General features: G+C 44.2%; 1 protein-coding gene across 6 annotated transcripts in view; it reads left to right on the forward strand.

The window, feature by feature from the left end:
- Positions 1 to 27,251, forward strand: part of LOC113978231 (autism susceptibility gene 2 protein-like) — a 397,184-nt gene that overhangs the window by 197,224 nt on the left and 172,709 nt on the right. For 4 of the 6 annotated variants that reach the window (XM_027704999.1, XM_027705000.1, XM_027705002.1 and 1 more), the window contains exon 2: positions 6,716 to 6,979. In XM_027704999.1, coding sequence (XP_027560800.1) covers positions 6,716 to 6,979 — 264 coding nt within the window. Of the gene's footprint in view, positions 1 to 6,715; positions 6,980 to 10,025; positions 10,170 to 27,251 lie in introns of those variants that run through there. The other 2 variants (XM_027705004.1, XM_027705003.1) reach the window with 2 other exon arrangements.

The raw sequence follows: 27,251 nt of genomic DNA on the forward strand, positions 1-27,251 counted from the left end.
AGTTCCATGGCTCTGTAATCTAAGCTGGCATTTGCTCAGCACTTTCTCAATACACGATCCAAGATGAGGTTTTTACAAAACTCAGGCTTTGCAGACTGGTAATTTCTTGACTGTTCTCCACAACTCTTAAGTGGTGTGGTACAGTATTTGAGTGACAAAATGAGAGGGGAGGGGGAAGGATAAGGCTGAGAATACCATGTTTGAAAAACATGAACTAAATGAATGGCAATCAATTGCTCTGATACCCATCTTTTAAGTGTCACATCAAGCTTTTGCCAGCTCCGCAGCTGGCACTGTAGTCTTAGTTTTCCTCTGCCTCCAGCTCATATTTACTATGTGGCATTGAGGGAGGCCATTGCAGGACATATTTTAGAAACAGCCCTTCCCTGTATCCTTACAACACGTGGTGCTCACTAAAGCCTGATTTCAGGAGCACTGGGCACTCCCTGCCGCTGCTGGAATCGATGGAGGTTGTGCTTCATTAGATAAAGTGCTCAGGAGAGCCAAGTTCTCTGAAAAATCAAATCTTTGGTGCTTCGTAATGGGATGCTTAAAGTTAACAGATGTTTTTGACCTGAACGTGTCGGGACTGTTGTTGCCGCCTATAAAATGGGAACAGTGAAATACCTTTGTCTGGCAAAACTACTGTGAAAGAGGCTGTAGGTATTTGTTGAGCATCTGATACTATTGTGAGGAGCTGTAAAGAAAAGCCCTTGAGGAAATTAATAATTGTGCATTCAGAGGAGGGTGTGAATGGAGTGTCAGTAAACAAGGTTGAGGTCCACATGATGGACAAAGAGGAGAAAACAAAATCCCGAGTGGCTGCTCATTAGCTGAACACCTTCCATTCTGTTTAGGGAAGTAGGAGCATGGGATCATGTAATTAAAGATTGTAATCATGATGTGTATGCACAAGAGGGCTGAATTAAGGTGGTGGCTGCAGCCTTAATCCTGGCCTTTCATAACTTCCAAGTCCTTGACTTTGTAACCTCAATAATGTTGCCTTAATGTAGTTTTTTTTGTGTGCAGTTTAAATCGGCAGGACCTGAAAAGGAACCTTCTGTTTATCAAAGATATTGTTAACAAATGGTTTTGGGATGAAAAATCAAAGCAATCTCTTCTGTACAGAAGCTCTTTCACACAACATATCTCAAGCAGACAGCAACTTGCTTTGCTATTGTTTTGCCTTCATCTGTAACCACCACGGGCGTCCCGCAGCCTGGCACCGCGTTTCATCTTCACTCTGTTGCACAACCGTTTTTGCACAACACTGAACCACTTTGTTTTCAGATTCCAGAGAGATGTAGGAGGCAATGGATTGCAGTTTTGTGAAAACAAAGCAAACAAAACAAGATTAAACCTTTCTGTGGAGGTCTCCAGACTTGAAGGAATTGCTGGGATTAGTGGAAGGGCTGCTGCACCCACTGTAGTTGACATCATGTCTCTCTTCACCAGTCCCTTGTGTCCAAAAATACCATAATAATGACACTTTGAGAATCCTTTTCTCTTTTGCATTGCACTTCACACCTGCCTTCCTTTCTCCTTGGTGTTGTTATAAGAGTGTTTGCAATTTTTTTCCCCTGGATAAATGATTTGAGGAACTAGTTCTTCATCAGAAGAATACACAGTATATTTAGCTATTTTATCTGGAGAAAAATGAATGGTTATTATAACCATATTGTTTTTTTTTCTGATTTTGAAAGATTATAGGGACTGGTCAGTGCATTGTTTTCAGACCTTTACATCTTGTTTCTGCCAGAATTAAAATAGGAAATTATGAAACATGAGAAAGGTATTGAAGTCTTGGGGCATTTTCATCCATCAGCTATAAAAATTCTTCCCCAGTGTAATGGAAACATAGTATGAGTCAATGAAGACTGTCAAGATGTGATGGCAAATTTGGTGCTCTCAGACTGGCAGTGTTTCCTGATTCTGAGGGGTTTTGGTTCATTTTGTGCAGCTGTTTGTGCATGTTGCTGTCCTGGATTCCCAGCTGATGTCTCCCACTGTGTGATGCTTCCCTGTGAGGGTGGGGAGGCCCTGGCACAGGTTGCCCAGAGAAGCTGTGGCTGCCCCATCCCTGGAAGTGTCCAAGGCCAGGTTGGATGGGGCTTGGAGCAACCTGGGCTAGTGGAAGGTGTCCCTGCCCATGGCAGGGGGTGGAACAGGATGAGCTTTAGGATCCACTCCAACCCACACCACTCTGTAATTCTGTGCTGACCAAAATCCAGGACTTCTCTCAGCTGTTGGAATGAAGGATAAATTGTTGGGCTCTGATATAATGCTGTAGTGGACTTCAGCAAGAACCCGAGGAGCAAATAATTTGTTGTAGAACACTGCAGTTGTTATTTGGTTTAACTAGCACTGCACTGTAAGCCACGCCTGGTTTTAATAATCAGTTTTAAAAGTTGTACTTTACTGAGGTCACATTCAGTGCAAATTCAGAAAATAAGTTCTTGCAACCCTGGAATTGTAATGATAACCCACCAGGATGTTTTGGAAAAGGCTTGAAATCTCTGAGCAGCACCTGAAATGTTCATCCGGAGAAATTTCTGCAGTGCATTTGCTACACACTGCGTTTACAGGGTTGCTTTTCATCCTGTGTTCCCACAGAAAAATCCTGTAATAAGGAGTGGAGCAGAGTTCCTGTTATTTACATGTAGTTTTTAAGTTGTTGTCCGAGGGCAGGGGCAGGAGGGAAGGGCAGCAGCTCTTGGGTGAGGTTCAGGGGGGTGACGTGGGTACCCCCCAAAGCAAAGTGCTCTGCTGCCACTGGGGGCTGGTTTTTAATCAGCGAATTGTTATTTATGGAGCAGGAAGATGGACCCTGCTGGAATAAATCAGGCACAGCTCCCTGAAAGCACAACACTTGATGAGTGTGTCCTTCCAGCCTCCTACCTTGAGAAATTATCTGATGGCCCCACAGAGGCTGCTTCTCCTTCCCTCCCCAAATGGAGGGCTTGGATTGAAGCTGTTCCTGTTGCCTGGAGCCGACGGGGATTGCAGGGACACCCCACCAGGCTCCAGCAGCCTCCTGATGTCGCAGCAGGGGCAGCTCTTCCCCACCATGGCACGTACAGTGGTATCAGGTTGATTAATGTGCCCAATAGAAATAAAACAAATGGAATTTTTTTTTAGATTATACAGTACACTCATAAATATTAATGCACTTTTGTACTGAATTGCATGTAATTACATATTTATACATTTAAGTCACCTTCCTGATACACTTAAGGCACTTTACTGATGAAAGATATCTCTGAATAAGATGGTTTTAAACTGTGCCTAATATGTTTGTAGGATTTATTTAATAATGTGTGGGCTTGTATGCTGGCAGGAAAGGAGAAAAACCTCCATCAGAGACTGAATGTGTTCATGGGGTCTGGTGCTTAGTTTGAATCCACTCCATGGGCAGCTGCTGACAAATACGTCTCGACATGAAATATTACTACATCTTCTTATCTATGTAGATAAGGTCTCTGCAGTCCTGTCACCTTAGAGTAATTACAGCTTATTACTCTAATCATGATGATGCCTGAAGTCTGTAATTAAGATTGTGCTGGCTAATGTACGAGCACACGGCGTGGTACAGCCATTGTCCTGTCTAAACAAGGGAGAGATAAAAATGGGAGCAAGGACAAAGGGCAGCAAGTGGGGAAGTGATTTATGCAGGGCCATGGTTTGCAGCCAAGTGCTGCCTCTGCCAAGCCCAGGGGCTCCCAGGGGCGGAATCCCAGCACGTGCTCTGAGACAATCCCAGGCAGTTTGCACCCTCAGACACCAGGAGCAACACCCCTTGTGAGCCCTGTTCAAGCTACTTCTGATAAATCCTGCCCACCTGTGTCTAAGCTTCATTCTTTTATCATGTTGTGCTGCAATGTAGTCTGCAGATGAAGATTTCAATATGTATTTCAAAATACATATATATTTTAAGGCCAAGTCATGTATCTGTTGAAGGCCATGGCAGGTTCTACCCCACAATCCCATAACACGAGGGTTTGACCCACAGCACTCTGCAATTCTCTCTGCAGTGGTGTCAACTGATGAAAAGCAGAGGGCTGTTCTGGAGGAATGGGGTTGTCTAAACACCAATCTTTATGTCTACATTCCATAGCAAGCCCACCCACTGATTTAAGGCCCCTTTCACAATTTGCAGAACACTGAGTTAGGTACATGTGGAGCTCCCTTGCCCCTCTCAGTGAGCAGAAGAGGCACCTTATTTTTGAAGATTCCTGCCAGTCATTCCTTCTGTCTTGGAGGGTTCCTTTTCACCCAGTTTGTGGAAGGCTTTGTTAATTTGGTGTCACTCATCTCTGTGTGTATATGCAGATTCTTTGATCCCAATTCTGACATGAGCTCCATGTCCTTTAGAGGTGTCTGACCATTCATGGAACTTTCTGCAGTTGGGTGGAACACGGGCTTCTGCCAGGCACATCCACAGTGATCTGTGGAATCTGACCCATCTTACACCCTCTTTAAAGCTAATGGGAACTAGTAATTTCTTGATGGCAAGTTCTAGCCCCATTAGACATTTTATAAGCACCTGGAAACTGGAAACCTGCCACCGTTTAATTTAGATCACTCATAGCTGGGGGGAGGGGAAATCCCACAAAAGCTTCTTAGTCATTAGAAGAATTTATTTTTTTTTTCCCAGAAAGTTTCCCTTTGTTCACTCCTTCAACCTTTCACATTTATAGTGAATCCTCTAGTACCATTTCTATCTACCAAATTAGCTCTGTGTTTTAACAGAAGTCTTTGCTGGTATAATGTACTACTCATAAAGCACTGGATTTTTTTTTTATACTGACCTGAAAAAAATAAAGATTGTTAGCAGCCCGATCTTAAGGTACAAATCAGTGTATTTTATAACCTGCCTTTGCTATCCAGGTGTGGATGCTGTAGTTTTATGAAGCAGTTGATGATGAGCATTGGTGAAATGGTTACTCATTTTAGTACATGTTACCTGAGAATTTGCCTTCCTGCATTCAGGACATGTAGCTAAACCTAAAACCATCCTGGGAAGGGAGACAGAAGGTGTGCTGAGGAAAGGGTTGTTCTTGCTTTTGATTTCCTTGGGCTGCTCCATGGGATCTCAGGGTGAGCACAAGGCTCCTCACAAGGAGATCTCAAAGCATCACATGAAGATCAGTGCTACTACTGAGTTCTTTTTCAGAAGGTTGTGGAACCAGTGAGGAGACACACGAGATCCTTAAAATACTGATCTGCTTTATAGCTAAAGATGCTAAAATTCTTTTTTATGAGGCTGGATAAGGCTCCTAACTTTTGGGATATGAATAACAATGTGAAGAAAAGCCTGGGATATTTCCTATGGGGTCGTAGGTGGAAAAAAGGTAGAAAAGGTGTCTTATAGCTTCTGTTCAGTACTCCCATCTTTAATACTTGTAAAATCATTCTTTTTACTAAATATAAAATGTGAATGATGATTGTCTCCAGTTTAATTATTCATCTCATTGGTTTCAGTTATGAATTTTGTGAAGCTCTTGTGTTTTCGAGAGGCATTTGGGGAGCATTCTTTAATTAAAGCCAAACTGATTTTTGCCTTTGGGCATGTTTTTTTGCATTAAAAGGTGGCATAATTTGAACTATATTCTCCTGAACCTCAGTCTGTATGTGAAAAAGGGGCCAACAGCCCAATTTCTTCCCTGCTGTCAGTTATAATATTGAGTGACAATAGACAACAGCTGAAAGGCTACAAGATCACAGATTGCTTTATGGTGGGGCTTGGGAGCCTGGTCACAGCAGCCAGGATTGTTAGCAGAGAGGCTGAAAGTATTACACTGTTTCCTGCCCCTCCCATGGCAATACCAGACCCTCACTGGGGGAGTTCTTGGAGGAGATGTGACTCAGCGGATTGTGTTTATTAGATGCACAATATGCACTATAATTAACATCTTTCCAATAGTTCTTCTCTCCAAGTGACTTCTCCAGCCTCCTCTTCCTCTGCATTTAATTCTGTGTTATTGAAAAAGAGTCAAGTAATATTTATTTGAAATGAAAATAGGGGTTCTGTGTGTTGGAGGTTATCGGTAAGAAAATAGCTGTGGGCTAAGTGAGAAAACTCACATTTGTGTTACAAGACTGGAGTGTTTTTTACAGGCAGACATTGATTCTAGGGGTTAAAGGGTCAGTAACAAAGTTTTCAAATACAAGCTGCTTATTTGTGCACTTTTCACCCCCCTCCCTGAGATTTGGAAATCTACTGCTGAAGTCAGGCTTGAGGGAAACATCCCCTTAAGTCAATGGAGATTCATTGGCCCTAACTGGATTTAGGTCAGCTCGTGCCTTGGCTTGTCAAATACAAGAAATAATAAGAATAAATATGAAAAGTTGAGCATTGTTTAAATCAAAGCAGATTGTTAATTTAAACATTATAAATATATGCTGTCTTCTGAATGTGTGTTCACCTGATGCATGAGATGCTTTGGAGAACTGTGAGGTTGATGGTATGAAACCTCAAGGAGGATGTGTTTGCTTCTGTGCACTCACTTCACCTGAATGACTTCATTTTGTGTTTGCCTGTTAAGTGGTTGAGAGGACATCAGTGAAGGCTGGAGTTTTTTTCCTTTTCTGGTGACTGTAGTGTTGCCTCTAGAGTTCTTTGCTGGTCACCTGGAATTGCTGCTTCAAGAGGGCAAGCAAATCAGAGCTGTGGCTTAACCGCTGTCTTTTTCTCTCCTTCCTTCTCCCTCTGCAGAAGGACGTAGCTCTGAAACCTCAGGAACGTGTGGAGAAGAGACAGAACCCTCTGGCCAAGAAGAAACGGGAAGCACTTACCAATGGGCTGTCGTACCTTCCCAAAAAGAACAGACTCCACCACCACCAGTACAGCTCCGACCGGGAAAATGACCGGAACCTGTGCCAGCACCTCGGGAAAAGGAAGAAATTACCCAAGGGCCTCAGACAGGTGGGACACAAGTCACCTGCTGCGGGGAGGGAGGGCTTTGGCTCTTGGCACATGGTACGTAGAAGCCAATTTCTCATTTTGTGGGATCACTTGTTGGAATCCTTTGGTGGTTGTTTTGCTCTCGGGCTCTCGGGTGGTGCTCGGTGCTGTGTCCTGCCAGGGGAGGAGATGGGCTGAGCAGGTGTTTGGATGGTGGAGCTGATCTGATCAGTAAATGTGCAAGGGTTGGGAGAGCTCTCCACAGGCTGGCTGTGAGGCTGTCAGGGCAGACAAATGTGGTCTCTCTGTTACAGTGCAAGGCCAACTTTGTCCCATAAATATGCATTCTTGTCTCTGGACTTCGTTCAGGGAAGCACAAGACCCCTCTGAATGCCAAGGGCAAGGTGAGGTAATTGCAAGAAGGGCAGCTGTTCATCAAGGCAAAGCTCTGAGACTGATTACAGTGTGAGGAGCTCATTTGAAGGGTGTCAGTGGCACTGGTTCTGCTCCTCTGGGTTACTCAGAACCTGCCCTAAGCAAGAACTTCTGCCTTCCCAGCAGTGTTGTTCCCTTCCAGGGTAGCTGTGGCACACATGTGGCAAGAGTGAGCAGGTCACATCCAGGGTTGCAAAGCCTGAGGCTGGAAACGTTGGGTTCTTCTTCATGACTGTGCAGTGTTGTGTTTGTTATGTTTTTTAAAAGAGAAGAAAGTGTGACAAGTGTGATTTCTATGATGCAGATGCAGAAAAAAGAGGTAATAGTAAAAAGGTCAGCTTTTGCCTACATTTGAGTCATGTTTGTGAGCCTTGAACCAAAATTTACATGTCTAATGGGGATGGTTGATATTTGGAATAATTTTTCATCCTTGTTTAGTGCAAACCAAACATTGCTTTGCGGGGAAACTTGTAGAAAATAGTGAGAATTCACTGCTTCTCATTTTGTGAGCTCAGGGAAATGGAAGGAACATTGAGGATGACAAGTATGCTGACTTGTATTCAATTTTGATATTCAGAGTTACAGAAGCTGGGAAAAAAATAGGTTTTCATGATGATTTTTAAGCCTACACTGTGTATAGAAATAAAATTAGAGATTATACAGTACTTCAGCAGAGCACACAAATTGTAAAAATGCCTATTCTACACTACCACAGCTGTTAAAGGTATTTCTTCTAATCTAATTTTACTTGGTATTTCAAAGGGAGGTGGGGAAAACTCTTCAGGATAGTTGATGCAATGGTTATGTTATAAACAGATATTGAAGGTTGCTGTGTTTCCTTGACTGTTTCCTGTGTTCACCTGTGTGGTCTTCACTCTGTTCTGGTTTAGTCTGTCAGATGGTGAATGGACCTGCTTTGGGCAGGAGGAACTGGCCTCTGCAGAACTGACTTCTTGCATTGTTTGACTCCCCCAGTGTGGCCTATTGTCAGGTGGAGCCTTTCTGCCCAGAATTTCAGCTGTGAAGGAAATCAGCCTCACTGCTGATGGAGGTTATTTGTGAGGTTATGTTTTCAGGAATAAATATACACTGTCTTGGAAGGTACTGAGTTGACAAATGTCATGGAAAATGCTCTTTTCCTTTGAGCTGATAAATCTGAGTACCCTGCCTAATTCCTGAGGGATCAGACTGAGAGGAAATAAAATATCTTGCTCAATATAAATTTAATACATTTGGGAGGGTTGTAGCTCCTCAGATATGAGCATTTTAGTCTCATGAACAGTGTAGGTGCTGACAAACCTATGAGGCTTTGGCACTCAGACATGGAAAAAAGATGTCATGGAAAAGACTATAAAGTTCTTTGGAGAGGCACACCCACCACCTTTATAGAGAGAGTTTGTGCTAAGCATTTTCTGTCTTCTTTCAAGACAAATGGTGTAGACTTCAAAAGAAGGAGGAGAGTGATAAGTTCTGAGGGTGATTTTCCCTGATAACGTTACAGTTCTCCTCCTTGAGTGACTCTTGGCTGCACACCTTGGGTTGCTTTCCCCATCCAGGTCCATCCCACTGAATTCCTGGGCTCTTGGAAGGGGAAGTAGAGTTGATTGTCAGCCTTCTCAGATGGCAACAATCCAAGAACTGGGGCCACTGTGGTTTGTGCTTGACACAGTAGGAGTGTCCAGAGCCATTTAAAGTTCAGGAGACTTCTGGATGTATATGGTGTCCTTGCTATACTAGGGCGATATATTTTATATAGAAACAATTTATCCTGCCTCTCCTGTCCCTGGAGGAATCCTGAATTGCCACATGTGAATACTGTAACTGGGTGGCAGGATGCAATCCTAATGCAGTCCCTTGCCTTCCTGTGTTGGCATAAGACCTTGGCTGCTGTCTGTCCCTGCTGGGAGATGTTTTATACCTGGAGATCTTGTTCGTAGTTTCACCAGTGGTTGACAGTCCTGGTGGATATTCCTTTCTGTGAAATCTGTTATCTGCTGGAAGTAACTATCACTGCAGGATTTAGGGTATGAAGCTCCCTCATCAAACAGATTTAGTTGAAGTCAGCTATTGAAAGCACTGCTAATTAGTTTTCAGAGAAAATCCTTGCAGTGTTCGTGCAGGTATTTATCCAGCTCTGCTGAAATGCCTACAGGTTTATTGAAATCCAGAAAATGTGAAACTGTAGGTTAATTAAGGCTCATATTTTACTAGCGAGAAGACTTTTGAACTCTGCTTTGTGAGCTTTTATAAATGTACTTATTAAATGCCTCAAGGAAATTTTAGTTGGCATTAAGCAAACATAAGACTCATCAGACTATTTCTCCAGCGTCTTAAATTTAATTTCCTTTACGTTAATTGGTGGTGGCATGTTTTTATGTGTTTTCTGTAAAAATCATTTGGAAATCTTAAAGTGAACATTTTTAAACTAGTAAAATGGTGGCAAACATTTTTAAACGGATTTTAATGAGTTTTTATTCCTTGAGGTCCGAGCACAGTGGGGCATACCAGGAAACAATGAGTTTTCAGGGCAGAAGGAGTGTTGAGAGTATTCTGATAATGAGAGGGAAGGATCTTTGTTCAGTGGGTGTGTGTTTTGGAAAGAGCAGAAGACACTGACTTTTGCTACCTCCACCATTTCCTTCATTGTTTTGTTCATCTGCTGGGAGATTCTTGCATCCTCTTGCAGAAAAGGATTGTCTCTGGAAATGCTTCTAAACCAGCAACCTGCCTGCTGGGCAAGGGGTCTTAGCTGACTATATCTGTGTGAGAACTGGCTGCTGCTGGGCTCTGCCTGCACCACCTGATCCCAAAGACACTTGCAGAATATCAAATCCCAATCCCAGATACCCTGTGACGGCAGGGAAGGAGACAAATGGTAATAAATAAAGGGCGGATGATGAATAAAGGGAATAAAACTCATGATGGAGAGATGAATTAGGAGGTAAATTTTAATGAGATAAAGGCAAAATGGGAAGCAGAAGAAGATACCCCACTGACTCTGGCAGCCATCAGCTACAAGCATTATAAACTATTAGCTTTCACCTCGTAGTGCATTACATGGATCAATTAAGGGGGAGGGAGGGAAGGATTGAAGCTGTTCCTTCTCAAGATTAAGTCCACCATCTCCTTGGCAGCCTCACCCCGAATTTATACATCTTACATTTGAGACTGCTTTTGGTGGCTGCTCTGGGTGGCCATCACTGTCCCCTGCCACTGTGGCTCGTGAGCATCGTGTCATTAATTGTGCTGTGGCTGCAGGGATGGCACACTTGGTGCCTCAGTGCAGCAAACCTGTGGTGTGGAGGGTGAAATGATCGCTGTGTGATGAGTGTTCAATCACACCCACAGCCAGAGTGGCTTTTGCAGGCTCTCAGACAAGCCCACACCTGACAGGTAATGGGAGCAGAGCGGGAGGTGGGTGTTTGCTCCCTGGGCTGTGGTGACACTGGTCGGGGAGGGGAGCAGATGGGTTTGATTGTCACCATCAGTGTGATCCCGGGGAGAGCTGCCTGTGGTGACAAGCGATTTACAATGTGCTATTTACAGTTTGGGTTTGCAGTCTCTCAATGACATCTGAGTGCTCTTTAGCAACTGCTTTCATTACTGCTTTTCTATGAGCTGCTAATTGAAAATGAAATTGTGGGTGGGCTTTGGGAGTGCCATAGCAGCTACAAGTATTATACACAGCCATGGAGAACTGCTTCATTCCTTTGACTCCCTACTTGTAGCTGTGTGCAAGGGAAAAAAGGGGTATCTGTGCAGTGTAAGGTCAGACACCTTGGAAATCCTGCCTACAGCATGCATGCACCCAGAGTGAGTGGTAAAGGCTTGAATCTCCTTGTACACAGCTGCTGGGATTTGGGATTACTTTACTGGCAGCCAGTGGATTTCGGTGACTAAAAAACTTCTGAAGGTCAGGACAGTACCTGGGCCATGAAATAGCTCGTGCAGGGCAACAGAGGGGTTTGGAAGCCATGCTGGGGTGTTTGGGCTGGTTTTGCACTGTTGGGGGTCTGGCTTTGTATGAAGTGACAGGAAACATCTCTACCAACTCCCAGAGTGTGGGACAAAGTGATGTGCCTTGGGAGTGGTTCCAGCCATGATCAGGTCAGCAGGGATATGGCCATGTAGTGATGGAAATGGAGATAATGGTTCCATTCTGTCTGTAAAGAGACAAGTTGTTTGGTTTGGGTTTTTTTGTTTTTCATTTCAATTTCAAAATACTGGCACAACCACTTTGAAATGACTGGATTTGCTGTTTGTGTTGCTGCCTATACAGCGTGGTTTGATTCTGTGCAAGTGTTGCCAAAAGTCTGAAGGCACCCACAGCAAGTGTCACCAGCAACAGGACTTGAGGGGCCACTGGTTTAATGGAACTGTGTCTGCTTGGTGTTGATGTCGTGACACCCAAGGCATTGTTTATTAATCTACCATATTTAACAACATTTAATTAGAAAAATAAACTATTAAATTATGAAAAAATCAGATTGCAGCACTGAAAGAATAGAAAGGGCCATATCCAGGTAACTGTGCTCTGAGGTTACATCACAGCATGAGTGGGTGTAGTGATACAGTGGGAGAAGATACTTGTGTGATAAAGGGAGATAGGTAGATCTGGGCTTTGAGAAGGATTTATAGGATGGAGAAGGGGAAGGTGAAGCAGTGGGGCTTTGTGCAGGTCTAGGCTGGGCTCTGTGGGGGTTTGGAGGGGTATATGTCACACAAGGGTGTGCATGTGGAGGGCTCTGCCCAGGGAGGGGGCCTGTTGTGTGAATGAACATCATCTGTCTCTGCTAATGTCCAGTTCAGTGTTCTCCAGCCTGCCTTGGTGCTGTGAAACGTTGAGTGCTTACACTGGCAGTGGGTAATTCCACCCTTGGAAGGCCCTGTGCTGTATTTTCCCACATGCACAGTGTGTGGGTTCCTGTGTGTGAGAGGCCCTGTGCTGAAGGCTGGGCTGCTGTTCAGTTGCCCCTCTCGTTTCCCTCTCAGAAACTGCCACTGGTGACAAACAGTGCTTGAATTACAAGCGTTTTGTGATTCTCGACTGCTGTTCTCCTCTGATCAGAGGCCACAGAAATCTCCAGCTGCACTTAACCCGCAGTCACCGCATCCAGTGCGTCAGCTGTGAAGGCACCCAGCTGCTCCAAAGCATCCAAACAACTTCTGGGCCCTGATAATATATAATTGAGCTCAACGGGCACGGAAAAGATTGTTGTTCTCTGCAGAAAGCGCTGAAAAATGATGTGTGGCTTCGTGCGCCCGTTGTTCCGCACGGCACATCCCCCCCTGGGCCTGAGGAAGCTCCTGAGCAGGCACTTTGGATCCATGAAAAAACACACACACACAAAACCAGGCACGTCCTGTGAAATGCAGGGCCATTGAGAAAGCCACGTGTGCCACAGGGATGCTGTGCTCTGGAGCCAACACCTGCATCCATTGATCAGCCACACCGGAAAGCTGCCACTTCACCCGGGCTCTGCCTGCAGTGACGTGTCACAGGCGTTTCCCCCCCCTTATAATCACCAGTTTCACCTGCAATTTTTCAATAAGCTATTGAATTATACCTCTCTAAATGATATACTGCGAATCCAGCGGGTCCTAATTACTAATGATGGTTCTGAAAGACTTTCATTTGACTGTAATTAGGTTTGCAAGCAATCAGCTGCCCTTATCAGGCTTGGAAACACATATAATGTAAAATACAGGCTGGTGGGAACGGAGCGTTTTCCTAAAAGGAGGAGGGAAAAGGAAGATGTTTTATTAGCAGAAGCTGTGACATATTTTAACACCTTGAAAACATTATGTGTGAAATTAATTCTGTTCAGTATTATACCATCTGGCAATGTTATTGTTCTGTATATATTGCCATGGAAAGTGTGCTTTTTTCTTCTGGGTACGAGCCTGTGTTTGAAAGAGGAATCATGAGTCAAATTGATTACTAAGGATGTTATCCCTGCTAGATGGCTTAAAAATACATACTGGGAAATCCTATGGACTCAAAATGGCTTCTCCATGGAGAGCTTCCCTTACAGAGCTGATGAGGTTGGAAGAAAATGGCCTTGTTTTTGCCATGCCCCTGTCCTGTGAAGGAGTGTATGTGCTCAGAGGTAAGAGGAACTCTATCCAGGTATTGTTTACTGATGCTGATGTAGAAAATGCCTGTATCTTACGCTCAATATTGTGATAATTGTTGAACAGTATCTCCTGGTTTGATCCTGTCTGTGCAGCTCGGAGCCTGCTGTGTTGGCAGCTCCAGGCACAGAGAGTCTCCAGCTGTAGATGCAGAAGAATATAAGCTTGAAACTTGGTTATAGGCTGGTGTTTGCCCCCTCTGGCTAAAATATCAGCTGTTGGGCAGCGTGGATTGTCCCTGAACCAGGACTCACCACTGATGTGGTGACCAGTGTGATTATTGTGGTAGTGTCAGTTCTGGATGGTAGAGCTTGTACAGCCAAGGGAGAGCGTGGGAGAACTTGGGCCGTATCTGGAAACAGGAATAAATGGTGGGATGTTAATATCTCCCATGTTTTACTGAAGCTGATGGTGTGAGCAGATCATCCCTGGGCTGTGGCAGAGGAAGGGCTTCTCTGCCTCCTCTGTTGCTGTTGTGCTGTGTGTGCTCAGCCTTGCAAGGAAATGAACAGTGTTGGCGTGTTTTCATTTCTAACACAAACGGTGCCGCTCTTTGTGCTCTGCCCTGCTGCATCTCCCTTCGTCTTTTGGCTTCAGGTTACTCAGCTGTGAGACGGAGTTGCCAGAGATGTCACCCCCCTGTTACCTGACCAGGTAATGCTGCTGGGAGAAAGTGCCCCTGTATGCACCACCCACCCACTTCATCCAGTGTGACAGAAACTCCCAGCAGACTCCAAACTGAAAAAAAGAAGATTAGTGGCTTTTGGGTTAGCCTAATTATATTAATCAATTAGATATCCTGAGAATTTAGGTAAAAAAAAATTTCCTCTGCACAGAGCAGTTATTGTCTCTCAGGATTATCTTTTTTCTTTTAATGTTGGCACCCTACTTTAATTGAAAACTTAAATGATTGTCAGAGGTGCTGGGAAGTGAACCATATTTTAAATGTGCAATGCAATCAATTGCTGTCTTAAAAGTTTCCATGCATGTTACCAGTAAGGAATTAAACAAAAAATTAAATTTGACTGACTCTGCCTGGAGATAAATTAAACTCTAGCATAAGTGATATAAGGCAGTATAATAAAGTGACCATTTTGAATTAAAAAAAAAAGAAATCATGCAGAACTTTTTTTTTTTTTTGTATTCTAGAAATAAATTTAAGCCAAGACTTGTAGCCTATAGGTTTGCCCATGGATTAAGTGGAAGCAGAGAAGTTCTTCCTCAGATTTGTTATGAAAAATTGGAGTGCTGATTAGGCCTTTGTAACTTTAGGTCCAGCTCTTGAGTGCTATAACCCCATGGACTCAGGGGCACAGACATAGGCCATGGGTTTGAAAAATGTGTGAGGACACTTCTAAAGTGTCAGTGAACGGCACCCAGAGGAACTGTTCCCTTCCCAAGGGGTGTGGAAGGCTCCCTTGTTCGGCCTTTCCAAGGGGAAGCAGCAATTCCTTGAACTGGGTGAGCTACTTTCCTGTCTCTGGTTGGACTAAAGGCAGCACTCCTGCTTTTTTAGCTCATTCCAGCCCCTCTGATGTGGAGGGAGGTGCTGTGACCATCCTGGGTCTGAGCAGCTGCGTTCTGGGCTCGGATCTGTCCGCAGTGGGAAGCCAAGGCAGGGGGATGGCAGTTCCTGGGGAAGCCCTGTGGAATTCCAGGACTCAGCTCACACAATTGCATTCATGGTCTGCAGGCTCTGGGATGCCATTGTGGAGTTTCTGAGCCTTCCCTGGATTTAGCCTGGCAGTGGCTGTGGAGGGGAGGCTCTGGCCTGTGTCCCCAGAGGTGTCACAGCACTGCTGGAAGGAACAGTGTGCAGTACTAAACCTTCTGCTATTTATTTCATTTTGGCAAAAAATAGCCTGTGTATAAAGCTCAGAAAAATTATGGATAATCTTCCTCAACCCTGAGGAGGTTGTTTCCTACTTTTTGGGGTTTCACAATTCATAATGTCACAATTCTCTAAAATCAAGGCATTTTAATTTGTGCCCAAACCCAAACAAACTTTGAAATCTAAGTCCCCGTTTCCTATGTGTAACCCTTTAACAACAGTAGATTAACTTTATGCACTAGGAAAGCTTCCTTTGTTATTAGCAAAAACGTGCCACAGCTGTATTTTTTTTTGCTGAGCTTGCTGTACTCTTGAATAATTCCAAGGGATATTTTGAATCAAAGGGAGTTGAAGAACACAGTGTGGCCATTATTGTGTAAGGCCACAACTCCTAAAACAGACAAAAGAAACTTCTCCTTTTGTTCTGATCTTTCCTTGGAACAATTTTCTCTGCTCAATATTAAAATACAGCGAGGTTCTATGAGCAAAAATGACAGAGTCGCCCTTAAGAAAAAGTTACCATTGCTAAATAAATATTTTTACAGAAGATCAACTGCAAAATTATTCTGGTTTTGAGTTTCCAGTGCTGTTGGAAGTTTGTCTCTAATACTGGCAACACTATACAGGCTATGAAAAAATCCCGACTCCTGGTGTGTCTAATTTCCCATTTTTTAATAGTCAGTGTAGGAGCAGTTTCAGATTTGTCTGTCTGTATTGGATCAGCTGATGGAAAGGTTATTGGAATGAGTCATTCTATTGTGATTGACTTTCTTGGAGAAGTCCCAAAGTTATAGCAAAGTCCCCCCTTAGTCAGGAGAGTGCACGAGCCTGTTCCTGGCCATGGGGTCTGCCTTCTTCCACTATGGGGCTCTGTGAGCAGCTGTTTTCAACATTATGGAATTCTCCACTTTCTCCAATTAAAGAAGAATTCTATTAAAGTGTAATACCAATGACAAAATATGGCATAGGTGTAAACTAGAGCAGGAAGTTAAGCTTTCAACCCAAAGCCTAGTGAGATCCTGCAAGAAACTGTGGGAGAAGGAAGAAAGAAAATAATTGGTTTGCAGGCACAAGTTGATTTAGATCACATAAAAAGAAAAAGCTAAATGCATTAAAGTCTCTGACTGCAAAGAGCTGAATCACTGAAGTTGCCTTCCCAGGTAGTGGAGTTACAAACAGATGTAGAAACCCACGGCTTAAGAAAGAAGAGTCGAGTTCCCTCTCATGCAACTCTTCTGCATCAACAGAGAAACGAGAGAAAACCCCATGTTTGCTCATAAAATGCTGTCAGGCCTAAGCCCAGCTGTCCCTCTAACCTTGACCCCAGGCTCAGGTCCTCAAATCAATAAAAATAGTACAGCTGAAAATGAGTGTAGAACTGGAAGCTGATGTTTGACACTTTTTCTTTGAGATTTCAGGTTGGCTTTTTCTAAATATTTCAATAAAAATATTTCAGTCACAAACCAGGTGGATTTTGTCCTAGCCATAGGAAGAAGCAGACCTTTCCTCCTGGTACTTTTATTTGTGTCAACTATGCTCATCATTTCCTTCTGAATAGCTTTTACTCTGATCTAGTTGAACAAAGAAATCTACTACTTTCTTAACTAAAAATAAAATCAAGTGCCCAAGGCAGGCAGAGGGTTAATAAAAATGGAAATTCTGTTAAAATTACTAATCAATCTATTTAATGTTTTATGGTCTCCCCTCCCCCAAACACATGTTCTTTTCTTGTAAAGCACCTTATTACTTCCTGCTTGTTTACCAGCTTTTAGCAAGTCAAGCAGCATTCAAATTGCTTTGATGTTAATTATAGAAGCTGTTCAATAGGGCTTGCTAGGTGAAGGAAAATAGTTCCTATGTGTAAGAAAATAAATTAATATCCAGACAAGTGCTCTGTGCTTTGGTTCTAAAGAAGGAAATGACAGGATACTGATGACTTAGCGTTGTGTTGTCAAATAAAAGCTATATTTGGGTGGCACGCTGCTCTCGGTTTGCAGGATTTGATATTAGTTGCCTTCAGTTCTCTTGATACAGAACAATGTGCTGAGGACTGATCCTCCTTACTGTAAAAGGAGTGAGTTTCAGTATCTCTGGTGCCAAAGTAAAAGGTTCTAGAAGCAGGGATTTTGCCTTAGGCCACAGAAGCTGTTAATGAGCCCCTGGGATGTTGGGTTATCCCAGCTGGTCTGGTTGTCCTGCTCTGGACCTTGACCCAGCCTGAGCTGCACTTACTCTGCTCAGTTCAGGTGCATTGGCATTTTAGCTGTAGCTCAGTTTGGGGATCTACAAAAAACACTCTTTCAATGTAGAAGAACGTGGAGCTGTCACTGAATGAACTGCCTCGATGCAGGTCAGGGCACTCAATGCCCAGCCATGACCCCTGGGAGAGCCCTTGGCCAGGGGGGAACCAGGGACCAGGACCTGCTGTGGTCTCTGCCACGCCCCAGCCTCATTTCCCCATGTTTATCCTGTACAGAAATTGTGTTTCATCATATGGAACTTGTCTACCAATTCCTAATCAAGGCATAAAGGTTTAACTGGAGAATTTGTGCAATGTTTGGAGATGTCCAGATGAAAGGTTCGGTACCAGTGTGATAAATGATTGTGGATAATCTCTGCCACAAAGAGCTGTAGCCAGTGCAGGTGACTGGAGTTTGTGCTGAATGACTGGGGAGCAGCTCCAGGAAGTGAAGCAAACCTTTGGCTTATTAGTGGCTTTGTATTTATAAATTAATAACACTACACAGAGGGAGGCTGGATTGTGTATCATTACAAAATGCCTTGGAAAGATCTGAAGTCAGATTTGTGGTCTGATGTTTCCTGTAAGAACTGCAGTGTTTTCCATGATGGAAAGAGTTTATTTTCAGTATTAAGGCTTGTGCTTCCAATGTTTTAAATGAACCTGTGCTTTAATATGCAATAAATACTGAAAATGACCCCCTCAAACTGTATTCATTATCATCATGGCATATTTTGATATGATGATTACTGATGGGCTGTTACTGGTCTAAAGCAAGGACCAGAGAGTGTGTGGTTTCCATTGTCATGAGATTTTTGTACTATTTTAGAGTGATCATAAAGCATTTCCAGGAGTGGAACTGTATGAGACTGTAATACTGCATGGGAGGAAAGAGATCTTACCTATCAATAGCAATGCAAGGCTTGTAATTTTAAGTCTTTCTAATTTAAATCATGAAAATCTGTTTTTCATGAATAATTCAGAGCTCTGATTTAGTAGAATTATTTCCAGCCCATGTATATTAAGCAGCCAACCTGCTATGCCAGCTCTGTTTTCAGACACTGTTGATGGGGGGTTTCTCTTTCCTGCAGAAATGATCATCTTTGTCTGTTAGAAAATAAAGCTGCTGTGGTATTTTGTCCTTTTGATTGCTCGAGGATTTTTCTTTAAACCTCGTAGGCTAAAATTCAAGCTGAAGAAAAATAAACCCCTTACTACAGGAGCTCCTAGAATTCAATTTGGAGAGAGTAAACCTTGTACTATATCCATTAGGAAAATGGCAGTATTCTTCCATTTCCTGATGTTATTCAATTACTTACCCCGCTTCCTGCTTTTAGCGTAAACTGTATATTTTAGCTCATGACCTTTGACAGCAAATTGAATCACAAGTGGAGATGCAATGAAAGTTGGGTTTTTTTAAAGACTCTTTAAAAGCATGGATGTGTAGGAAATTTGGGGATTTGTTTTGTTGTTGTGTTGTTTGGGTTTTGTTTGTTTTGTTTTTTTTTAATAAGCCTTGCTGTGGATTTTGTAATATAATGCATTTTGCTTGGAAAAAAGGAAATTGAAGTTAATGTCCTTCCTCCCTTGCCCTGGAGAAAGCACAGCCTGCATAGCTGCTCTTGTTAGTCCCTGCCTGCTGAAATTAGCATTGCATATTTTTGTTAATACCAATAAAAGTGGAGTTTGTTTAATTTAGAATCAAACCCTTGTTTGGATTGGATTAGCACTTTAAGAAAAATATTTAACTTGTAAAGTGATGCAACACAGGTCGATTTAATCTTTAGCTCCTCCAAGATTGTAGCTCATTTACAAGCTTTAGATCATACTATTTCCCTTACACTTGTGAATAGTGTTAACACATTACAAAGCCCAAATGAGTGTATTCACCTGAACCTTTCCAACACAAGTACCCCAAACGTACCTAAAATTCTGCTGGAACCATCAGGAATGATGGTGCTGCCCAGCTCAGCCATGTTCCTGATGAAACTGCTCACACATGGTGTTCCTGGAGCTTTTCTGTTAAATGTTGATATAGATTTAAGTAGTTTTTAGCTTTATCTGAACAGAATTCCTTCAAGTCACAGTTCCCCCCAAATTCATCATTTTTACTAATCTTGTGTCTTTGTATTTTAATGACATTTTGAGGGCAGTAGGAGCCCTTTGGTGTGTTCAGAACTTGCACTTGGATTGAACTTGAACAGAACTTGAATTTAAGAAAGAAAATCAGGAGATGTCTTAAATTTCTTTCTTCTAATGTGAAGAAAGAGCCTTCTTCACATGGAGAGCCCCTTTCCTTGGCTACAGCAGCAGCCTGCCCCTCGCCCCTGCTGTGGTACTGTCTACTTGCACTGGAACTAAAATCTCTTTTTCTACAATGAGTTACAGAATTTTCAGGTCTGTACACAGGGCTAAGTTGTGTCCTGGCCCATCCTGGGCCTGTCCTGGGAGAGAGCTTGGCTCTTCTGCACATCCACGTGTGTGGTGGCACCACGTGACCTGGTACCAGAGTGTTGCTGTGTTGTTCTGCAGGCTGTTCCAAGATAACACTGAATTCTTCCTTGTTCTGGCTACAGCAATGCCAAGTGTTTGTTGAACATCTGTCAGTGTGTTCAGATTATTAACCTAACTTCTGCTCGTTTATGTTAATGGCAACATTTGAGCTCCATAACAAGCGAGTATAACAGTTCCTCACGCTCCCAGTCCCGCTGAAATCCAGCTGAGGGGTTGACACAGTCCAAGCCCAACTGGCAAAGTGTTGGCAATTCCTCCTTTGAAAGTGTTGCTGCACTCTGTGCTGCCCACCCTGCAGGGTGGCACAGCTCATCAGTGTATTTATGACTCTAAAGCATCATCATATTTTGGGGCAGATTAGAAAATAAAGGGAAATGGACACCAGAACTGTTTCCAAATTTGGCATCTCTACCCAGCCAGGTGTGGTCTGTCCTACTAGTGTGGCGTGTTCCACGTAGGCTCTCATGTTACTGTGCCCACAGAGGAGCCTTGAGGAGCACAGGGCAGCACAGAGCTGGTGAGGGCAGAACCCAGGAGTGCTCCTCTCAGATCTGCCATGGAGGCAGCTCCCTTCAGTCACAGGCTGTGGGATCTGCATCCTTGGAGATTTCCACATCTCCCCTGAGCAGCCTGATCTCTCCTGAATCAGCCTTGCTTAGATGAGGTCACCCCTGAGGGCCCCTCCAACCCCGAACTGTTGTGTGTCCCACTGAGCGAGTCATTTCTGGGAACAGAAACTGCTGTCCACTGCAGTTATTTGGTGTCTGCTATTGGGCTGTCAGTGTTACACGGATAACAAGAGAGGCTGAAGCCAGCTGAGGGAATGGTCCCTTCAGCTGGGTCTCCAAAGGCCTTTGCTTTAATGTGAGCTCACAGTTTTTGCAAGTTGAACTAAAGGACTGATCTCCTTCTTGGACTGCATGTAGTCTGCTGGGCAGCAAACTGCACTCAGAGTCATTCTTCCAAGTCCTATAATCTTTTACTACAGACCCCATTAATAAAAGTATTAATTACTCCGCTCTGGAATTAGGATTTCATAATGAAACCTCAAAAGGAAAACTCAAGCCAGGTTGGCCAAATGTCATGGAACACAAACTTGAGCTGCGAGTAAAATAAAAGTCTGAGTTGCCTTAGGGTTTACGGTTAAAGGAATGTAAAACTTTTCAGCTTGTCCAAGTTTTGACAGAAAACCTTGTAGTACTTGGCAGGCCTGGCTGAGTTTCCTTAAGTGTGAAATGCAAGATAAAACTGGCGACTCAGAGCCAAGCACAACGAAACAAGAAGGTTCTCCTGAAACAAAGAGAAGTGGGAATGCAGGGATTTTTCTCATAGCTCTCCTGCAGCTCCATGGGGTGTGTGGGCAGGAGCACCCCGAGCATGGCATGGGGGTGCTGTGGGAGGAGGTGCAGCTGGAAGGAACACTTGGTCCAGTGACACGGGGTCAGGGCAGCTGGGGGGCTTGTGCCAGAGGACCCCATTTAGTTCCTGTTTCCTGCAGAGTGAGCAGAGTGAGATAAACTCCTGCAGCATCCCCACTGCCGTGGAATGCACAGGGCAGTACCAACCTCCAAGCTGCAGTTAAAAGCTGTTTGGAATACATGTCAAATGTTTCACTTGGATGGGAGTGGAAAGGCAATTTTCTCTCTCTCTGTCCCTCCTTTCACCCTTGAACTGGGACTTAGACATCCTGTTGGATGAAATGAAGAACCTCATTTTCTGTTTTCTATCCAGAAAGTTTTTTTAAGAAACAGGAGTGGTTGTTAAGGTATTGAGGAAGATTTTGCTGACAGCAGATACAGTTGTGTTTGGACATGTGGGGAGTGGGGGGAGTCAGCCATTTGACATTTCTGTCCATCCAATGCACTCCAGAATTGTAATTATTTACAGTATTTTTAATGGTTGATTTACTTCAATGCTTAGGGTATTCAATGCCCTTTTCAATATTTCTTTGACTTCCCTCTTTTTTTCATGTCCTGATTGAAGTTTTGTGCTAACAGGGGTGGGTTTGGGTCAGAAGGAGGTAAATAGCAAGTATGGATATATATCTTAGAGATAAAAAGATAAAAGAGCCCTTTTATCTACGATTGGAAGAGTTCAATTTTTTATTTTTAGGCAAGACTTTGTAACTCTTGAGGACATTGTCTTACATCACCACAAAGCACGCTTGTGCTTATGACAGCAGTCTCGCAGGGTGTCCGTGTGCTTCTGGAGCAGGGAGGAGGATGTGTTTCCACTGATAACTGTGCTGGGGCAGATGGCTCCCTTGGCATTAACTCTCTGAGAACGATGAATTGCAGCCAGTTTCCTCCATCACCAGGTAATCTCTGCTGAAACATTCTGTAGGGACTTTTGTAGTTGGAACCAGCCCATAAGGCAGGGAAAACACTCCTCTCCCATCCTTTGGCTTTGCTTATCATAGAACCTCCTGAGTTGGAAGGGACCCACAAGGATCATGGAGTCTGACCCCTGGCCCTGCACAGACACCCCAGAAATCCCACCCTGTCCCTCAGAGCATTGTCCAAACCCTCCCTGAGCTCTGGCAGCCTTGGGGCTGTGCCCACTGCCCTGGGGAGCCTGGTCAGTGCCCAACCAGCCTCTGGGGGAAGAACCTTTTGCTGAGATCCAACCTGAGCCTGCCCTGACACAGCTCCAGCCGTTCCCTCAGGTCCCTGTCGCCGGTCACACAGAGCAGGGATCGGAGCAGCCCCTCGGGAGGAGCCGCAGCCCCGACGGGCTCTGCCCTCAGTTCCTCCCGCTGAACGCACCAAGTGCCCTCAGCTGCTCCCCACACGGCCCCTCCATTCTCGTGTCCCTCTGTGTAACCTGCTCCTTTTCCCCACTTCCTCCTCCTTACTAACACCAATATATTGTGCACAGAATGACAATTCCAGAATCGTTTGGGTTGGAAGGGACCTTAAAGCCCATCCAGTCCCACCCCCTGCCATGGGCAGGGACACCTTCCACTAGCCCAGGTTGCTCCAAGCCCCGTCCAACCTGGCCTTGGACACTCCCAGGGATGGGGCAGCCACAGCTTCCCTGGGCAGCCTGTGCCAGGGCCTCCCCACCCTCTCAGGGCAGGATTCCTCCCCTGCTCGGTCCCGAGGAGTTCCCGTGTCCCTGTGGGCGGGGGCGGCTCCTCCCGCCGTTCCTGGGCGTTGCGGGGGCTCCCCCTGCGGGCCGCGCGGGGGAACTGCGGCCCCGCCCGGGCCGGCTCGGGCCGCGGCCTCGCCTCTGGCTTTGCTTCCCTTCCCCACCCCCCGGTTCTGTTTTCCTTTCCTTCCCCACCCCCCTGTTGTGTTTTCCTTTTCCCGTCGCTCTGGAGACACACTTGGAGAAGAGAAGGCTCCGGCTGAGACCTTAGAGCCCCTTCCAGTGCCTAAAGGGAGCTTATAGAAAAGAGGGAGAGCGACTTCTTTAAGGTGACAGATAACGATAGGACAAGGGGGAATTGTGTTAAAGAGATTTACATTAGATATTAGGAAGGAATCCTTCCTTTGTGAGGGTGGGGAGGCCCTGGCACAGAGAAGCTGTGGCTGCCCCATCCCTGGAAGTGTCCAAGGCCAGGTTGGACGGGGCTTGGAGCAACCTGGGACAGTGGAAGGTGTCCCTGCCCATGGCAGGGGGTGGAATGTGATGATCTGTAAGGTCCCTTCCAACCCGAACCACTCTGTGATTCTATGATTTACTGCCTTTAGCAAAGGATGCTCATTTAGGGGGAAAGCTTTGGGTTTTGTTTTACCTTTGTAGTAACAAGTAGCAGATTCCAGTTTTGATCAGACAGATGTTAACTGGTCTGGCCTCCTTGTGCCAACTGAGCAAGCAAAAGAAAGAGAAGACACAAAGCAAAGGCACCCACAGGATCAACTGATAGGAAATCAGAGTTCTAACCACAGTTACAGGGTTTATTCTTTTATCTAACCAAGGCAGAACAAAAATATTGTAGCCCGTGCTGTGACATTTATTGGCATTGTTTGTGCAGAGCAGCTGTTTGACTCCACATGTTGGAGTCAGTGAGAGTCTGAAAGCATTCAGAGTCTTCACTCAGGTCTGATGGCAAGACTGGAAGTGAAAGTGTATGGTATTAAGAAGCAAGAGGCTGAGGATGTGACTTGCTAAGAGTCAAACACTTTATATTGCTGCTTGGTCTAGTGGAAGGTGTTCCTGTCCATGGCAGAGGGGTTGGAACTACATGATTTGTAAGGTCACTTCCAACTCAAATCATTCTGTGGTTCTATTTGAAAATAGAAAATCTGTGAGAGAAAAGCAGATTTGTGGAGCTGCCTCTCTCCCTGTCAGCTGCTCTAGTTTGGTTGTAATTGGCTCAGAGTGAGTGATGAATCCTTCTCCCACATCCAGTAAGACTTTAGTTAACACTAAATTTGCCAGAACTTCTGAGATAGTGATAGAAGCCCTTCTTAGAGACACAGAAGTTACATTTCTAAAGGTGTCACTTGCCCCCTGCTTCCTCTGGGCAGTCACTCATGTGGCCCACAATGGGAGGGAGAATGGCAATACTGTTAGTTCCTTTCCTGGTCCTGGAAGAGGAAAAGAATGCAGGAAAGGTTTGATTTGGAAGATCTTCACAGTCTGTTGTGAGTGATGGCCTGGCTCAGCACCCTGAGGGGTCACTGCAAGGAAATGACAGAAATCAAGGAGCAGGGAAGTCCTGGGGAGCTGGCCAAGCCCAGCAAGCTGTTGGGGTCCCCTTGCTCCTCCTCTGAAGCTCGTGAAAACTTTGGTTATTAAAACCTATTTGCAGAAGAACAAGTAAATTTCCAGAGGGGAATGTGATGGCATTAAACATCTTCACAATCCCCCTTTGCTGCTGTTGTACGTGACTGGAGCTTACAAAGGCAACACCTCAAACACCAGCCATCAGAGTGACCCCTGAAATGGGGGACTGCAATTTTATTGGGTCCTGTGAAATATGGCAGGTTTTGCTGCCTTTACAGTGCTACAGCAGATTAGTAGCAGGAGAACTGACAAACTCTATTTGCCTGTGACCAGCCTTGCTAATGTATTATTCAGCCGTGATTATGTTTTAATGGTCTAAGAAGTGTAGAAATGTTTCAGCGTGGCTGAATGGGAGTGGTAGAGATCAGTAATTATAACATCTTCATTATAAATATGGATAAACCTGAAGGTTAGAAATGATGTGTCTTTTCTAGTGGAGTAACTAGTTCTATGCAGTGTAGCGAGAGATGTATGTGAATGGTTTTCTCTTGTTTAGCAAGCATTTAGAGAATTGCCCTAACACTGGTAAAGGGCAGGGCTCTCTTTAGTAAACCTCTAACTTCTCAACTACAGAATAGCTGTTTCTCATCTTTCTCCCCTATTTCTCATTTACTGGTGAGGACAGTCCTGACACATATCCAGTACAGCATGGTTTTCTAAAGACTTTCACCTCCTGGTTGGATTCCTTGCTGTCTAATAAGGAATAAGTTTACACTGCAGTCTGTACCATGGAAACGCTTCAGGCCCTTCTCCTCTATCTTGATGCTTCCTTTCAGGATTCAGTAGTCAGCCGAATGAGATGATTCCTCATCAGTCAAATGTGGTTGCAATTTATTTTATAATGCCAAATCAACATTGCTTGCAATAAATTTGATAGGGTAGGTGAGCTGAAAACCTGGAGATTGACAGTGAATTTGTCAGACCTATTGAAATGGAGGTAGGTCCTCCAGGTAGACTGGTAGGCTTAAATTGGTGCGTTCAACTGTGCATCAGTACTTAATTTTACCACCTCAAGGACAGAATTACGCTTTTGGAAGTGTCATGGTTTCCTTGCAGTGCATCCATGACCTGCTAGCTGGACTTAGCTGGGCTGTCTGCATCCTGCTGGATTTGAATGGCATCTCTTCTCTCCAGTGGTTCCTCCGGTTCTGTTCTGGGAGGAGACTGCCAGTGGCTTTGGGCTGCCTGTGTGAGCTCCTGTCACACTCCCAGGTGTGTCAGAGGCCATGGGCTGCCCTGTCCTGTGCCCAGTCACATCCCCAGGAGGACAATGGAATACTTTGTCCAGGGCAGAGATGGCATGAAGCCCTTACACCTACCCTGTGGTAGCCTTCCCTGGACAAGGAATATTAAGACAACTGTTTCCCCCCATTAAGTGGCCTGAGTGCAGCCAAAGGCTCTTGGTGTAGCTGAATATTGTGGTGTATCACACCCCGCACAGGCAAGTGGGTCGTGCTTGGAGATGTCTGTCATTGATAGAGGCTGGAGCTTTGCTGTCCTCTTCCTTCAAAGCAGTATCGTGAGATATCTAATATTGAAATATCTTGTTATTTTACTACTTTGAACTGGAGGGCGAATGCAAGACAAAAGACTCAAAAGGGAAGCTCAGGCAGTAATGTGTTTACGTGAAAAGTGGGTTTTAAAGCTTTGAAAGGGTTGTAATACTCTTCTTCCTTGAGATGCTAATGCTGAAACTTGAAACAGAGCACAGTATCATTAGCAATTAAATGTGTCTGTGTGCTGCTCTTACATCTTGTAAGGCTCTAGCAAATCAAACGGGTGAGGTGCACAAGTCTAATAAAATAATGATTTGGAAAGCAGAGTTCCAAAGCCCTGTTTGCAATTCACAGCAGCTTCATGCCTGGCATATTTGTATAAGGTTTTAGAATTAAATTAATTGCCCCAGGCTTTGTACTTGTAAAGGGTTGATTTTTGTTCTTTACCTGTGTGTTGTTGGTACTTTGCCTTTCTACGCCTCTATTCCAGCAGCTTTTGTGCTGTATCAGTCCAAGATTTTTAACTTTAATCTTCTGCCTTTGAATTGCTTATACCGTTCTTTTGGTGGAAAAAATTACATGTCAATAGATAGGTACACAGATAACTTCCTGAAGAAGTCAATTCCAAATTTTGAGTAGCATATACAAGATTACAGATGTTAATACCTATATCCAATGAATAAAGCATTTTAGTAATAAAGTGGAAATACTTCTGGATCCTGTCTGTAGAAGCCAATAGCTGAGCAGGAGTGGATTGGAAATAAATTTTTGGTGAATGTGTTTATTTCAGTTATGAGTTTTAACATTTCTGACACCTGTTTTATGTTTATTTTGCTAAAACAAAAATAATGTGTGTGCATGTGTATGTGCACATATGTATGTTTATTATGCACATGATGTATTCGTTACAGCAAACGTAATGTAAACATACAAAAGTTCACATTACTTTAAATACTGAGCTTA

Source organism: Neopelma chrysocephalum, unplaced genomic scaffold (genome assembly GCF_003984885.1).
Source record: "Neopelma chrysocephalum unplaced genomic scaffold, ASM398488v2 Primary Assembly neopelma1_299, whole genome shotgun sequence".
NCBI lineage: Eukaryota > Metazoa > Chordata > Aves > Passeriformes > Pipridae > Neopelma > Neopelma chrysocephalum.